Below are 17,236 nucleotides of genomic sequence, written 5' to 3'. Positions count from 1 at the left end.
AGCAGAGACTTGCATCAGTCCTGTTAAATGGGGTCAAGACACACAAGTAAAGGGTCAAAGGCCAAAAAACAATAGCAAGACATCCCGAAATTTTGGTCTCACTGATTGACCGTGTAATCCTTCGCTTGTTAAGGCTGCCACTCACCGTTGCGTTCTCATGGGTTTCCCTGCTTGGAGCATATTGCATCTGTGCCAGCACAAAGACATGCCGATCTTAATTGCCTTGTTAGAGTTTTGTTCTTGGAAGTTGTTTACTTCCCCCACTCTCCCATCTAGCTTTCTCTTTAATACAAAATGAACAGGTGTGTAGTTAGCATTTTTTATTCTGCATTTCGCTTCTTGTACTAATGTGGTTGGAGGATATTGAACACTTTTTACGTGTTATTTTTACTCCAGTTTTCTCCCAATTTTATTGTTAATACAATTAGTTGCATGTTGTTTAATATACGGTGAGATACCCAATGTGAAAAAAACTAGTGCAACAAGAGCTCCATTATTTAATGTTGCTTAACAAATACATGTTAAAATGATGTCAGCCATATCTGTTCATTAGGATATGGGTTAAATCAGTTCTTTGGTGCTTGTACAGACTTGAATAGCGTAGCCCATTTGAGTTTTCTGATAAAACAGCAAGCTCCCATGTTGAGTAGATACAGCAAATACTGTGGATCAAGACTAGGATTTTTTTTCATGTGCACAATGAGGAAAAGCATGCTAAATGTTCAGTTCAGGAATTAGACACCAAATATGTGTCTCATTTAAATAGGTGAAAGAAAAACATCCAAATGTGTATTATAGAGTCATCTTACAATCATATCATGCAAGGCAATTGCATTGTGTCTTATTATGCCTCTATGGTAGATCATCAAGTACAGTTTCATTCAAAATATCCATACCAGACACTCCACCTATAGTGAGCTGTAACCTGCTTACTTACAGTGCTGTGAAAGGATTTCTCCTGTTTTTGTGTATATCTCATAATAAATAGTTTTAGATCTTCAAACGAAATACAACACAAAACAAAGGCAACCTGAGTAAACACACAATACCATTTTAATTTAATTAAATTTTTTATTGTGGCAAAAAAAGTTATCCAACACCTATCACCCATGTGAAAAACTAATAGTCACTTAAACTTACAATCTGGTTGTGCCACCTTTAGCAGCAATAACTGCAACCAAACGCTTCCAATAACTGGAGATCAGGCTTTCATTTACTTCTAGCACTAGGACTTATTGCTCTGTTTGGATCATTGTCTTATTGCATAATCCAGTTTTGCTTGAGTTTCAACTTACGGACTGAAGTCCAGACATTCTTCTTTAGAATTTTCTGGTAGAGAGCTGAATTCTTGTTTCCCTCAGTAATTGCAAGTTGCCCAGGCCCTGTTGAAAAAGTTCCATTTAAGTATTGATTTGATTGAGCAGGGTTTATAATAATCAGGTCTAGTCCAGCTGAACCCCATTATGAATGCAGTTTCATAGAATTAGTGAATGCAAAATTTAGTAACTATGTGGTGAAATACATTTTCACACAGGCCCAGTTGGTATAGGATAACTTTTTTGTTTCAATAAATAAAATTATCATTTAAAAACTGTATTTTGTGTTTTCTCAGGTTGCCTTTGTTTTATATTAGATTTTGTTTTAATTTCTGAAACAATATAGTATGAGATATACACAACAGAAGAAATCAGGATACAAAATACTTTTTCACAACACTGAATTAAATCATTTGTTTGTTTTTTATAGATGAGAGCACTAATTGTCCAAAACATGGCCAAAGCACAAGAAAATGTACAGTGCACACATTACAACTACATGACCTTTGTTTCGTGGCCACGTAAAATTAAATGAAAGTAAATGAAAAATGTATAGAATACTTCTGAATCTTGTTTTCCTTGTTCAGACCAGCTAACTCAGTAATCCAAATATGAAGAACAGGGCCCAGAATTCCTCAGTATAAATTCATTGGGTTTTATCCAGGCTGGCTTATGATGGCCCCAGTTTACAGTACTGCTCTATCTGGATGTGTCTTCAGGTGTAAAATGTCCTCTGTTATTTTCATTTGTCTCCTTAGGTCAGAGAACTGGATGGTATAGCCCTCATCCTGGACAACTGCAGTATAGACAGTAACAATCCCTGTATCCTTGGTCATGATTCATTCTACATCCCCCTTTCTTTGTGTCGCTTTGGTAATGGCTCTGTTCCGGTTTAACAGCCAGCTGTGCACCGAATAGCTCATAGAAAAAGCCCCTTAGCTTCCATAACTAATGGATGGTTTACCACACCACGAGATGGGAAATGAGCGATTTCTCTATCAGGGTTAAAGTGTAGATGTTGTTGGCTGAGGCTCATGGCCAGTGTACCACAGTGCACCACAGGTTTAAGGTACTCCACCTTACATAGCCCCAACTGAATGAAGAATATCCTCTGGTGAGAAGAAGCTTGCCAGGCGTGATCCTGTTACTGTTTTTCAGAACCTCACACATCAGCTTTTCTTGATGTCATATCTGTTCAAAATACTTTAGATACTTTAGGAGCTATATAATTTAAGTGCATTTATATCCATTTATATTTATGTTGGGTGATTTATATGAAGTAACCCCCTTTTCAAGCAACCAAAAGTAATTGGATAAACTAACAGTCATAAATTAAATTGTCATTTTTTTATGTACTTGGTCCCAAATCCTTTGCAGTCAATGACTACCTGGTGATGCTCTGCCAGGCCTTTACTGCCACTGTCTTCAGTTCCTGCTTGTTCTTGGGGAGTTTTCCCTCAGCATGCATCTCAGCATGCAGCATGCAGCATGCATCCTCAACTGGATTCAGGTCAGGTGATTCACTTGGACATTGCAGAACATTGCATCTTTCCTACCTTAAAAAAAAGTATTGCGTTGCTTTTATAGTCATTGGGTCATTGTCCATTAGCAGTATGAAGTGGCATCCAAAAGGATTTGGCTGAATCTGAGCAGATAATATAGCCCTACATACCTCAGAAGTCAGACGTTTTGTCAGAAGTCACATCATCAGTAAATACAAAGGAACCATTTCCACTTGCAGCCATACATGCCCATGCCATAAGATGAGGTAGTATGCTTCACATCATTCTGGTAAAAGTTGGTTTTAGTCTCATTTGTCCATAGGTTGTTGTTCCAGAAATGTATGGGCTTTTTAGATGTTTTTGGCAAACTCTAATCTGGTCTTCCTGTTTTTGAGGCTTACCAATGGATTGGATTGGATCCTGTGGTAAACCCTCTGTAGTGACTCTCTGGTGAAGGCTTCTTATGATTGTTGACTGACATAGATACGCCTACCTCCTAGAGGGTGATCTTGATCTGGCCAACTGTTGTGAAAGAGTTACATATAAAAAGTGATGTAAATGCCCTTAAATAAAAGTGGAAGGTCTACACTTTGAGCTCATTTTCATTATTTTATTTTCCCTCCAACATACTGTAATATACAATAACTTTGTCAATATCCAAATATATATGGGCTTGACTGTATATGTGGGCAGAGACATCTTGTTGAGAGGTCTGAGGAGAAAGGTTAGACTGGTTCCAGATGACAGAAAGGCTATGTTGACTCATATAACTACTTTTTAAAACCATGGTGAGCAGAAAGCATCTCAGAATGCACATGTCGAACTTTGAGGTGTACAGTCTACAACAGATCAGTCACATCAGCCAAGAACAGGAATCACCAGAAAAGCCAAGTAACCAACAGCCCAAAACTGGCCAATTAAAGGTTGGAAGACCAGGTGAGTGATTTTTTTTTATTATTGTCAACTGTCCAGTTTTGTTGAGTCTGTACACAATATAGCTACCAATACCTGTCCTTGGCTTAATTCTCTGGTTCAGGTGTGTTAGATTGTAGTCAGAAATAAAGGCTGCATTTGAAATGGCATACTATCCATACTATCTATACTAAACCATACCAAAATGCAGTGTGTTGTATGCAGTGTATGAACACCATGAATGACGTTGATGTATGAACACCATCAATCACAAATGATGACGGACTACTTAGACCAAGGGTGCAGTCAGAACTATCTTCATGGAGTAGAGTATTCCACAATGCTTTGCTATCATTTTGTTTTCATAATAAGATCTGAGAAACAGTGGTCAAGGCAACAACAGCTGCAAATATACATGTAAAGATCATGGTTATACTGTCATATGTTTTCATCATCAGTTTATTTTTAAATTAATGACAGAAATGTACAATGTATGTTTGATCACATAATTCTCCTTGACCATTGCTCCAGTCATAAGCCAGTGGGCTGTTTTTGCCATCCGGAACATTCTGGAGCATAATGTGGAGAACCAAAGGCTGGTGCAGGGTTTAAGGAGGCAGGGGGTGGCGGATGACTCCATCCTCAGAGAGTTGGGCTTCTGTGTGCAAGAGAGAGATGGCAACCTGCTCCTGAGACCTCTCAAAAAAGAGAAGGAGCAAAGAGAGCACTAAACCTGGAGCCCTCATCTCATCCCATCCACTCCTCTGCACTCGACATCACATTCTGGAGACAGCTTAAGACACCCACAGAGACCGTCGCGCACACAGAAAACACAGAGGGTATTTTAATATCCAATCAGTATTGAGAACACAAGGGGGCAGGGAAGCGGAGAGAGGAGTGTACTTTGCTTTGTACTCTTTGCACAAGAGGAACGCCAAGGGGCTTTTCTGCAGGGACTCATGCTGATGCCTGTGATGCATTTAGTGGCCTTTGATTCCAGCTCCCAGTGAATAGGATTCAAATCCTCTGAAACAAGGAGACCCATGTCTTCCTGGCTTTTCAGCCACCAAAGAAACTCTAGTGACCGGTGGGGAATAGAGGTTAATCTCTAATCCAGTGAGTTTTATGGAGACCTGGGGCCCCCTTGATCCGTTCACATGAGGGTTTCTTCTCAATAGCCGTGGGACCTGGGTCCCCACTTTTTTTGTGTTTTGTTTTGTTTTGTTTTGTGTTGGTTTTTGGCTATGTTTTCTGCTTTGGGAATGTCACATATACAGTCCCTGTACTGGTTTTCTCTTTAACAGTTAAATGAATACTCACTTATCTGGCTCTGAAGAGTTTATTGTAGATTAATGGGCTTTCACACCAGTTGTAGTTTAAAAGAATCTGTTTTCACACAAAACACCAGCTCCTAGTCTAGCATTATTCGCATCTACACTGAGCGGTTGTGACTTATCAGCTATCTGATCGTCTTAGATTCTCCGTTAGCCCATCGTGTCCTCAGACACAGACCAAAGTCTGTTTTGGCCCAAGCATATTGCACTAAGGTCAATCAGACCAGAAGTATTATCTTGCAGGATGGCATGACACCTCGTCTCCTGTTCACGCTGGTAGAATGAGTTGAATGTTCCTGACACCTGCATAATACCCGGCTGCAGAGGTCTCTCCTCGCCCCACACCGCCCTGTTTGCTCTGCCTCATATTTTTTAATGACAAAATGTTTGTGTGACACAATTGAGGTTGACTTTTCTCCCAATCCAGGCTATAGTGTTGGGAGCTTATGCGGTTCCGGTAGCCAGCAGTTCAGACGGCTAACAAAACACGACTGCTTTAATTCTGCTCCGCTGACTGCCTGTAATGCTTTTCACACAGGAAAAGAGTGCTGAGCGAGGGAATGAGGCGGCGTGAACAGCTATTCAAATGCTTGCTGGGTAGGACTGGGCGGAGATGAGGGTCACGCCAGCAACAATCACTCAACTGCTCTCAATTTGGAAAGTGCTACATGAACATAAGTTGATCTGATTTAATATTATTAATATTTAAACAATAATTTCTGGGGGTTTATTTTAGCCACACAGTGAATAGTCACAAGCAACAATGTTCACTGAAATGAATTCATTTATTAACCTAATAAAGTTGCCGCAATACTACATGTATAACCAGGCTACAAAAGGATGAGATGGATTTATGTCAAAATAGATTTGAAAATATTGGGCTACTGTGGAAAAAAGAAACAGTGTGTACATAATTAATTTGGGACACAATTCAGCATAATTAATTGTTCAAATCATAAAGAAACAATGATAATATATAATAAGGAAAATAGTAATAATTACTTTTTTTCTGAATATACATGACATAAAGTGCCAGATTTTCTGTGTAAAAAAATATACTCTCAAATTTGCCAGCCCTAAACCTTGCATAAACAATTCTGAATAAAAGAATGTTGCTACCCATGAATCTTTTCAGCCCCCAGCTGTATGGTTAGGCAAAGTCCATTGGCTCAGGCATATAGTTGGCTGGGGGGGTGGGGGGTGGGGGGAGTTTGTGCAAGCTGGGCCAGTGATGTGGAATCCCATGTCTCTGGCATTTGTGAGAATATTCTGTGCATAGTTTGGTCACCCAATTGCATTTCCATGAAATATTTTACCAGCTCTCTTGCACTCACATACTTTTGTGCATGCACAAAAAACACATTTACACACTGAGATGAACAGACAATGCATTTCTCAATGCCACATTGTGGTGGTTTGATTCAGAATATAATTTTTTTGGCATTAACCATTCACACAAAAGTATGCAATTTTTGAGAGGCCCATAACAAAACAGAACATCACACATCCCACCACAGCAATCAGCAACACATTCAGTGACTCCATGACATCTTGTCCAGTTGGCTGTGGACTTAGCTGGCCTGTTTTCTATCAGTGAGCAGCAAAGAAAAGCTGGGAAAATAAATACTCGTCTGCGAATTTTGAATCTGACAACTGGTTTCTGTGTGTTCTTATTATTACACTACTGAAATATTATGAGCTATGGAAATACAGCAACATATCAGTAGCAACCGTTTTTCGAAGTTGTAAAAGAAGCATCTGCCTTAACAAATTCAGGACGAGAACTATGCAGTTACGTTTTTTTCTCTCCCCAAAAGGGGTCGAAGAGAAAGTCAGTCTTATTTCAGTGTTCAAACAGATACAGTGTGACTGAACATTTGAAGTAATCCAGCATGTTATGTTGAGGAAAACATCAGTCTTTTCTCCCATCCATCCATCCACAGACGTTGCCTTGAACAACAGCTCAAGTCTTTAGAATTGGTTCTGGTCCCATTATCAGCTTATTTGTCTGACATAATCATGCGAACACAGCCACTATCAGATCTTCAAAATTCTTCCAATGGTCTCAGACACTCTGAGCTATGAAATCCTTTCATTCGGTGTGGTCCCACATGTTGTATGAACTCATACGATGTATCAGACTGTAGTCAGTGCACTTTTTCCAAAAGACTCATCCACTTATTTTTGTCCTTTACCCCTGCAACGAGTACCTGATGTGCAAAATGAAGCCGTGACAAACGGAGCTTATTCTCACTTCCTCTTCACGCTTCTGTGCCCCTCTGCCCATCTTTCGCTTGTTCTCATTTGCAAGTGAACACCTCTGTTTTTTCACTACAGGTGTTGCACTTGACGAAGCAGCACCACTGGAACTTGCAGTTACACTGCCACACACGTGTATACTGTCGTGTGTCATGACCGCGACCGCAGCACATGAGGTTGCAGCCATCTGGGTGGGGTGAGGTGTGGTTGCAGAGGCGGCCCCTGGTCCCTGTACTGCCTGTCAATGCATCCTCCTCACAGTAGTTGGGGGAGCGTTCCAGATACACCAGGTCCGTGTCAGTAGGCTTAATGAAGTCATGTGACTGTTTAAGACGCAGGAAGGCAGGCTGGCGCAGGCGTGTGGCTCGCACTACCTCCACCTGTACAGCAGCACCATACCGCTCTTTCAGCACATAGCCAATCTCACGGAACTTAGGCAATGTCGTCCAGCATGTCTTTGTGGTACAGGAGCCCGAGACGCCATGGCACTTGCACTCCAGCTTCATCCTCTCTTCCAGAATCTGAGAGAGCAGGGACACAATGTATCATTGTAGGGCAACTCCAAGCCAGATGCATGAAAGCCGTGAATGCCCAACTATATCAAACCAATTTCAATCTATTAGCTAGTTATTACACTTTTCATCAGTTCTCAGGGCAGGAAAAATATCAAAATGTGCTAGCTTCTTGCCAAGTACTAACTACAGAATGCTACAGGAAAAGGCATTTTCCTGCTTCAAATGAAAACTCACAAACGTAGCAATTTTTGTGTTATTAAAAATGTTACACAAATAGTATAATTTTAAATGCAGATGATATACTGATTTTTATGGACAACTCGGCTGATTTTATAACAAACTCACCCACTTTTCAACTTAAAAAAAAGTCTAGTCCAGTTTGTTTTTAAAGTGTATCTAGCCTTTAGATTTAATTTTTTTTTTTTTTTTTAAAGTTTGTATAGATGAATAGTAGTATTATTAATCTCAAGGAACTTGACTTGAAACTAAAATTGCATCAGATTTGACATTTGTGGTATTAGCAAATTCATGCAGCTGAACGATGAAGGAAATGCTTCACATTCTGCTTTGACTCGTTGCGGCAAAACAAACCAAACCCTATTATTCAATAAATTCTGTGCAATGCCCCAATAAGTGTTGCCAGCTATATGTCAGATCTGGGAGGAAAAAATAGTTTTTTGCCAAAACATACCTTGTAATTTTCCCTACCTTCCAAAAGCCACATCAGAAGGCAAGAAAAATATCCACGACTCTCAAGTAACCATTTGTTTATACAGTTACGTTTGAGTTAAATGTGGATCTGTTTGTTTTTTTTTTTGTTTTTTTTTGTTTTTTATGACGTTACTGATATGTTTCACAGGCGGTTGACTTTAAACCATTTCATTTATGGCTGAGATTAGCTCTGAATTAAAGGGACTGGAAAGGTTTCACCATTAAGACTAAATTAATGTTACCACAATTTTCTTTTGCTTAACTGCATCTCTTTAATAAGATTTTGAGCTTCCACTTCACCTAACATTACTTTAATTTTAGTAAAATAATCAATTAAAAAATCAGCTGATAAGACTGTTTTGTCTTGTTTCTGAAGGCCTCATCATGGCATGTTGGTAAAGCTGAGCAGGACCTGATTTGGCTGTGTATGAATAAAGAGAGTCAACGAAAGAGAGGAAGAGAAAGAGACTAGCAATAATATCCTGTATCCTGACTTAATACTCTGTAATTCAATGAACGGACTGAGGGGCTGTGGCAGGCCTCCAATTGGCAGCCACTGGTCGAGTTGGCCTTTGCATTCCTGTCACACACGAAGAAAGCCTCAATTCCATAACCACTCCATTAGGCACTGTAATTCTACTTATGGATGGGCTTTGTATGCCCAACAGCCCCCTTTTCTTGGCCTCTGAAGTGACAAATGAAACTAGGGAGCAAGGCCTAGGTCAGGCTAGGCTAATCGGGAAGTGGAACATTTCCATAATGCATGCCAATTTGCCTTTATTATAAATGTGTACCTGGAGACATTGTACAGTGCTGCAGAAAATGAACACTGCGTAATGTTTTGCAGAAAACATAATCTGTATCAAGAAGTACAGACTGCTCCTGTGAATTATATTACATGATGTGTTACATTTTGAAATTAGTCTTTTAGATTAGTCATTGCTTTTTGTCCCAAGCAGTTTATAATCATTTCTCAATTAAAAAAAGCCTGTTCCCTTATTATAATGTAGCAGAATCAGTGTGGGGTGGAAAATGTGCCCATACCCCCTGTGTCAAACAATGGAGGAGAAGACTGATTGATTCTCCTTGTTGGCCAATTAGCTGGGAAGTTACATACAGTCATGTGAAAAAAATTAATACACCCCATGGAAATTGTTAGCCTTTTTGACATATTTGGAAAAGCAAACATTTAATCTTTGAAACAGTGCCTATTAATAAGGTTGATATACTTGAACAAAACCATGAGGAAAAATAGTTTTTTCAACAGAAATGTCAATAGATTTGATTTTCCTCTGTGGAAAAAGTAAGTACATTCCTGGAATCAGAAGCTACTATTGCCCCCTTTAGCAGAAATAACTTCTTGTAGGCATTTTGCATGGTTGTCCACCAGGCTTGCTGGAATTTTTGACCAATATGTTTGAGGGGTTTTTTTTGCACGTACTGCCCGTTTCAAATCCCCTCACAACATTTCAGTGGGATTCAAATCCGGGTTTTGACTAGGCCATTCCGTACCCCTCCACTTCTTCTTTTTGAGTCATTCCATGGTTTGATTTGCTAGTGTGCTTCAGATCATTATATTGTTGAAAGGTCCACTTTTGGTCCAACTTCAACTTTTGGACAGATGGCCTCACGTTATCTTCAAGCACTCTTTGATATGATGCAGAATTCATAGTTGAATCAGTGAATGCAAGCTGTCCAGTCCCTGAGGCAGCGAAGCAACCCCAAACCATAACATTTCCACCACCGTGCTTCACAGTTGGTATGAGGTGTTTCTCCTGAAAAGCTGTCTTTGGTCAGCACCAAACATGTCTGCTGTTACTGCGGCCAAACAGCTCTATCTTTGACTTGTCTGTCCAGAGCACATTATTCCAAAAGGCTTGGTCTTTGCCTATATGTTCATTGGCAAGCTGTAGTCTTGTAGTCTTGCAAAGGCTTTTTCCTGGCACGCCTCCCATGCAGGTTAAATTTCTGCAGTCTCTTTCTGATTATAGAAGCATGCACTTTGACACCAACAGTTACAAGACTTACTAGCAGATCCTGTGATGAATTTTTGGGGTTCTTGGAGACTTCTTTTAGCATCAGACGGTCTGCTCTTGGGCTGAATTTGCTGGGACGGCCAGTCCTGAACAAATTGGCAGTTGTTTGAAATCTGCGCCATTTGTAGATGATTTTCCTTACAGTGGAATGATGTGTTTGAAATAATTTGGAGATCTTTTTTGAATCCCTTGCCAGACTCATAGGCATCCATAACCTTTTTTTCTGAAGGTCTTAAGAACTCTTCAGAACTTGGCATGATGACACCCACACCTCAATAACAAAGGAACACCAGACACTAGATATGAGAGAGGTATAAATAAGACAAGTTCAACCTGCACTCCCTAAGCAGGTTCTAATCACTGGCACCCAATCCTGAACACCTGATTAAAATTATATGGATTTGAAGGTGTGATAAATGTAGGGGTGTACTTACTTTTTCCATGTGATTGAATTTAAATTTAAATTGCTATAAAATATTAATTTTATGTCATTTGATAGTGTAACACATTTATTAATAAGCACTGTTTCAAAGAGGATTAAATGTTTGCTTGTCCAAATATGTTATATATATATATATATATATTTATATATATATATATATATATATATATATATATATATATATATATATATATATATATATATATATATATATATAAATCCATGTGGTGTACTTATTTTTTAACATGACTATTATTGACACATTATTAACATGTCATCCCTAATGCCAAAAACAATTTATGTTCTCATAGTATAGTGTATATGTGCCATGTGTTTACTGACATTATCACTAAAATCAGCATTCTATCTTTTACCTTTCTGCCTGCCTCATTGTTGTGCAGGTTCATGAGCCTGCGGGCATTTTTTTTAATCTCACGAGCATCCACAAAGCGACGGGAGAACTCAACTCCATACTTAACGTCGGCTGAACATCCACCCCATTTCCAGCCCTCCTCTTGGTTCTGGTAGCCCTGTTTCTCCCTGTCACAGCCGCAGTGGCTCAGGTTACCCTGACTGCAGGCTGCTGTGACTGCATGGGCCACTCCAGCTGCGGTGATGGCGTAGGTAAATGCTGCCTCCTTGCTGCCTAGGGAGAGGAAAGAGACAGACGCCTGTCATATTCTACTAAAAGAGTATTGCAGTGCAATGGGAAATGAGTTCTCACTTTGATTATTAGCTGCCACATCAGTTTCTGTCTCATCACCTGTAACAGAGTCACGTGTCACATTTAAACAGGAGACTCATTAAAGAGACTTAGATATAAAGGGTTTTTTTTTTTTTTTTTTTTTTTACACCTTTAGACAAACTGAGTGCATTTACCACTGTGTTTTGTTAAACTGGCTCCTTACAAAATATTATCTTTGCAGGTAAACAACCAAGGCTAGAATTTAAAATATATTGATTTTTTTAAAAAAAAGTAGAGATATCAAAGTTGGGGTGCATGGTGGATTAGTGGTTAGCATGTTTGCCTCGCACCTCCAGGGTTGGAGGTTCAATTTCCATCTCCGCTCTGAGTGTGCAGAGTTTGCATGTTCTCCCCATGCTTGGGGCCAGGTACTCTGGTTTCCTCACCCAGTCCAAAGACATGCATTGTAAGCTGATTGGCATCTCTAAATTGTCAATAATGTGTGAATGGGTGTTTAAGTATGTGTGCTATTGCGATGGGTTGGGACCCTGTCCGGGGTGTCCCTCGCCTTGTGCCCTAAGTCCCCTGAGATAGGCTCCAGGCTGCCCGTAACCCTTTGTAGGATAAGTGGTACAGAAAATGGATGGATGTCAAAGTTTCTTACTGGCAAGAAATTTTTTGGTTAAAACCTGATTTTTATGAATTTCAGCTGTTTTCAGAATTCCGCCAAAACAATATCTGACGCATTTTCCCAGACCGCCTAACATATAGACAAATTAAAGAAAGGACTTTTTGGTCATATATGCTATGTGATCTCAGTTCAATCTGAGCACGCTGCTGAAGGGTTTGTCTGCTCGCCATCTATTCAGCATTCACCATTTTTGCTACCAAGTACACACATTAATGCTAATTAGCTTGTTGGAATTGGACATTGTGATGGAACACCGATTAAGCATTCCAAGCATAAATCAGAAAGTAGTTTAAAGTGTTCAGTATCTGACCTGAGGTGTGATAATTTTGAGCTGTGCGCTTGTCAGTTATTTTGCATTTGCAAGGGGGAGCAGGGAGATGGAAGTGCCCCCTGCTGGTGGCCTATTAACCACAAAGCTACAGGTGGTCTGAAAGTTTCTATTTTAAGCTGCTGAGAGGCATTTGGTCTTAGCAGGTACATGTCAAACACAAAGGTATGCATAGTACTGGATGGTGTGTTATTACAAATTGTAAATAGTTCGGTCATTCCTCAGTTCATCTTTATTAACCACTTTATCCTAGTCATAGAGGTGGTGGGGAACACTGGGCATGAGGCAGGAATACACCCTGTATGTGACACCAGTAGGACTGTCTAAAAATTGTATAGTGATTTGTTACAGTTTTACTTGTAAAGAAATTAATTGTTGGTTGTTATCTAGGCACTTTTTCTTACTGCATATACATTTTAAAATGCATATAAATCACTGTCTAAAACTTGAATGCCATGCTATGCACTAACCATAGATGACTTCTTATTTTAGAACATATTTACATAAACTCACTGAAGACTCATTGAATGTAAAATAGAGTTTCTGTTAACGCTCCAACTGAATGTAAACACTTACTACTAGGACATCAAGTGACTGAGAAAAAAGAAAAAGTCATATATTTGATGTATTTTATCCCACCGGTTAACATGGTGCTACTTCCACAAATGAATGTGGGTTGCTTTGTGTAAAAGCTAAATGAAAAGTGTGGTATTAACAGATTTATCTGAGTTGACAGTTCAAACCCCTACAAAGTCAATTATGCTTCCATTCTCAATGGTGGGCAGAGTATTTTAGGAAAATATGTTTTGGTCCGAAATCATGCAATCATAATGTGAGCCACCACAAACACAAAAGAGCATAATAGAGGGATGTGTTCAGATGAAGGAAAGCCTACCATAGAGAACACCACAGCAGAAAAACAGATACATTTAATTGAACAAAAGAAATAAAAGCAGCCAGCTTCGAGTCAGCCAACACCCCACCCCCCGAAAAAGTGATTGTTACCAGGGCCACTGGATTAGACACAGCTTCCAACCACACTTTGACCAAAACAAAACATTTTTAACTGAGAGGCCATTTATATGAGCACTCAACATTTAAATCCCTATTACTCAGAAATAAATTCAGAAAATGTGCACCCCAGCAAACATGGGCTAGTTCTTATGTTTGAGGTTTCCTCTGAATAACTAGAGTTATGTGAGCTTGCGTATCTGCGTGTGTTTGTGTGTGTGTGTACAATGCTGAAACATATTATAGTAATTTCCTTGCTGTTGGAGTAATAAAAGTTGCTTTCAGTCAAAGTCCAAGTTTAGTCACCCACAACATTTCGGGAACAGATTACCCCCCTCCCCATTCCGATTCCCTGATTTTCATCTCATCTCTTGTTTTACAGACTGCACTGCCACAGTAAGAGTGCATTTGGCAGTTACACTTAACCCTGCTTACACTCTTACAACAATAAATCCAGTGACGCATCCATACTGTACACACACATTTGTGTCACTGAAAGTCAGCATGCCAGGCTGAACTACTGACCCACTCGCAGCTCTTGTCCGAAGACGGTCCTCTCACCGAGGGCGGAGCAGTTCCATCGGCCATAGCGGAACTGGTACTGACACTCGTTGATGCCCATCTGAGCACCCTCACCGATAACAATGATGGCATCCGGGCGGCTTTGACAGATGGCGCGTTGTCTGGGGGCCAGTCCGGGGATTTTGTTGCAGATAATATTGGCACCCAGAGCCACCACTGAGGATAGGGCCCTGTGTAGAAGAACAAAGTAGATCACACATAAATCAACAATACCCGTTTTTCTGTACATTTAGTTTATACAGATCTTTCAATGATAATCACAACTACACAAATAAGCCCTCTCATACAGGACTCTATATTTAGAGGACAAAACACATACAATGTCCAATCAAATTAGCAAGCATTTGTATGTTATTCTACAGACCAAGATGATATGCAAAAAAGGATGACGGAATATATGAGCCAATTAAAACATTGGTGCACACATAAAACTTGATTTTTTCTTGTAATTCAAGATTGCTTTAAGTGAAACTGGTTCTTGAGAAAGTTCCCTCCAAAGCCAGATACATGCTTTATACAGCATATATATAAAATCACTGCTTCCAACATTTAAAATGTCCTCTTAAATGAAGAAGTTGAAATCACCAGTCCCTGCTCTTCTCTTCTTTTATATGCACTTGTCAAACATCAGAGGAGCTTATCTCCACATACAGATCTGTAAAGGTTTAACAGTCAACAGTACAAACACATCAAGCTACAGGTGCAAAGCTACTTGTTGGGACTACTTGTTTCTACTTCTCATAACTGAGGTTTTAATTCTAGCTCAATGATTGACATAAGCACCTTATATTGAATGAAAGCTAAGTCCACAGTGTATACCGTCAGAGGTATACATACATAATGCAATGTAAGGAGAACCATGTTATATCTTTTAATAACGTGGCGTGCCAACCTTAACATAATAATGACCACTTCTGAAACAGTATCCATGCACTCTCATCTTATCTAAACCTCAAGTCTGTAGTCCAGTGGAAAGTTTTAAATGTACAGCTTCTTAATTTCTCCATGGGCAGACGGTATTAAAACACTACAACCGAAACATCAGAGATCAGAGCACAGCACAGACATACATTACTCTCACTTGCTTTTATGGAAACCGTTTGACAGATAATGTGATGATCTTTTGTGAAGTGCACTGGCCATAAGCACTGGGCATTGAGCAAGGCTGGTTGTGCCATTAGGAAAATAGAACAGTGGCCACTAATTGCCAGCTGGAAAAACAGAACTCTTTGGGGTTTACTGTTTTCCAGTGTTGGGTACACTGCTCGACAGTTTGAATTTTAAAGATTCAACATCTCTATTTGGTTCTGGGCCTGTGCATAAAATATCATTCTGTTTATAATGATCATAATCATCATTGCTCTGCAGTAAGCATGCTTTCTCATCGTTGAGTGCCAAGATTTGCATTCCCCATGAATTTGGGATTAATTTTACAAAAGAAAAATCTATTGAAGATGTTCAAAATGGAAAATCTGAGGCATTTTTATAATTTTTTTATTTTATTTTATATTTTTTTTGATCAACCAAAAATAGTTGGGGGGAAAAGTCAAAGTTTTACCTTGATCATTTTGAGTGGAACTGACTCAAACAGGTTAGTGTATAATCTGTCCAAGTTACAACAGATGTGTTAACAAAAAAGGGCAAAGACTAGCCATGCAATATGAAAGAACTAGAACAGGTATCTCAGGAACAAGGGTGAATATTACACCTGAGAGGATCCAAAAGCTACTCAATGACTGGAGACAGTTATGGGTGGGTGGACATACTGTTCAAGTTATCCTGCTAAATAATATGAACATCGCATTAAAGAAAGGGAGATCCAAACTTTAAAACTGATATCATTTTGTTGCTTTTGTTTTTTCCACTAGTAATATCTTAAACACTATTTGAACATTTGTTGATAATGAAATAACGTCTGGGAAACTTGACACCAAATGTCTTTTTGGTATAAAATGCTTTTTATCTTAAGGGGATGCAAACTTTTGCACTCAAATATATTCCCATTTAAACAGGCAATAAACAAATATGTTGTTCTTCTCTGTCCGGAGTAACTGGCGCACAGGTTCCAGTTTTCCTTCATGCAGGTGCGTCCCATAATAAAGCTCCCAATAAAGCACCCAGAAAAGCCGGTAAGAGCGCGTGCAAACACCTGTCACCCACAACTCTACGCATCCACACGTCTACTCGTCGCACTTAGCAGTAAACCGGTCTACCGAGCCGCAGCAGTGGAGAAGAGTGGAGGCAGTGATGAGAAACCCACAGGTAGCTGCCGCTGGTGAGGATGAGGAAGAGTTGAGAGTAGGAGACCGACAGAAGAGCGGCGCGCGGCGAAAGCACGCGCATGGTGGCATGGGACAGCAGGACGTGGTGCGTGCTTCGCTCGGAGGTCCTTCTCGGATTTCCGGAGATTGCGGAGAACCAAGAAGCGCTTCGGTGTTGTTGCCCTTGTCAGTGGAGAGCAGTCCGTGGCGCTCCTGCATCTCCTGCCTACGGGCGCAGTGTGTGTGCGTGCGTGCCTCTGTGTGTGCGCGTGTCTGTGCGTGTTTCAGTGCGAGCTGCCGGGGATATACAGATTGCAGACTGCAGATCACGCACTCACAACCCGGTCTTCTCTCATCGCTTTGCCATTGGCAGAAAAGGAGGTGGGGGACCCTTCCATCCGCCCACTTTTTGTGGTGTACAGGACATCTGGGTGACTCTCCTCCTCCTTCTCTCTCAGCACGCTGATATAGATCTGTATGAAGGACAGCGTTCTCGGGGTATTAGCTGTCCCGATGAGTTGCTCTGGAGGGCAAATATCTGGACGGACTGGGATTTTGCGTGTGCCCAAGTATGCGTAGAAAGCAGCATTAACATTACGCAGTAGGACTAATTATATTCATTGTGTGGTGAGGTAGTAGTACCTGACTAAT

At 40.1% G+C, this 17,236-nt stretch overlaps 2 protein-coding genes across 2 annotated transcripts in view; one reads left to right on the top strand and one right to left on the bottom strand.

Annotated features, from left to right (window-relative positions):
- atxn10 (ataxin 10) overlaps positions 1-9,952 on the top strand; it is a 21,494-nt gene extending 11,542 nt beyond the window's left edge. Inside the window, exons 10-11 of the mRNA XM_053650297.1 lie at positions 2,075-2,138; positions 4,262-9,952. Of these exons, the coding sequence (XP_053506272.1) occupies positions 2,075-2,138; positions 4,262-4,461 (264 nt within the window). The 3' untranslated portion in view covers positions 4,462-9,952. The remainder of the gene's footprint in view (positions 1-2,074; positions 2,139-4,261) is intronic.
- On the bottom strand, positions 7,365-17,236 carry wnt7ba (wingless-type MMTV integration site family, member 7Ba). Its single transcript, XM_053650305.1, has 4 exons — positions 16,585-17,236; positions 14,268-14,494; positions 11,402-11,673; positions 7,365-7,844 (listed from the first exon to the last, which is right to left on the bottom strand). Exons 1-4 carry the CDS (start codon positions 16,665-16,667, stop codon positions 7,365-7,367), a joined length of 1,062 nt encoding a protein of 353 aa, XP_053506280.1. The 5' UTR covers positions 16,668-17,236.

This window comes from Ictalurus furcatus, chromosome 19 (assembly GCF_023375685.1).
Source record: "Ictalurus furcatus strain D&B chromosome 19, Billie_1.0, whole genome shotgun sequence".
In the NCBI taxonomy this organism is placed as follows: Eukaryota; Metazoa; Chordata; class Actinopteri; order Siluriformes; family Ictaluridae; genus Ictalurus; species Ictalurus furcatus.
The sequence above is the reverse complement of the archived record's forward strand: the minus strand, read 5'-3'. Positions and strand labels throughout refer to the sequence as shown.

Coding starts and splice junctions, on each gene's coding strand:
- wnt7ba (XM_053650305.1), bottom strand. CDS start 16,667: ATGCGCGTGCTTTCGCCGCGCGCCGCTCTTCTGTCGGTCTCCTACTCT. Junction 11,674..14,267: donor CGGACAAGAGCTGCGAGTGG/GTCAGTAGTTCA, acceptor TCCTCTCCCTAG/GCAGCAAGGAGGCAGCATTT. Junction 7,845..11,401: donor ACAATGAGGCAGGCAGAAAG/GTAAAAGATAGA, acceptor CTGCTCTCTCAG/ATTCTGGAAGAGAGGATGAA.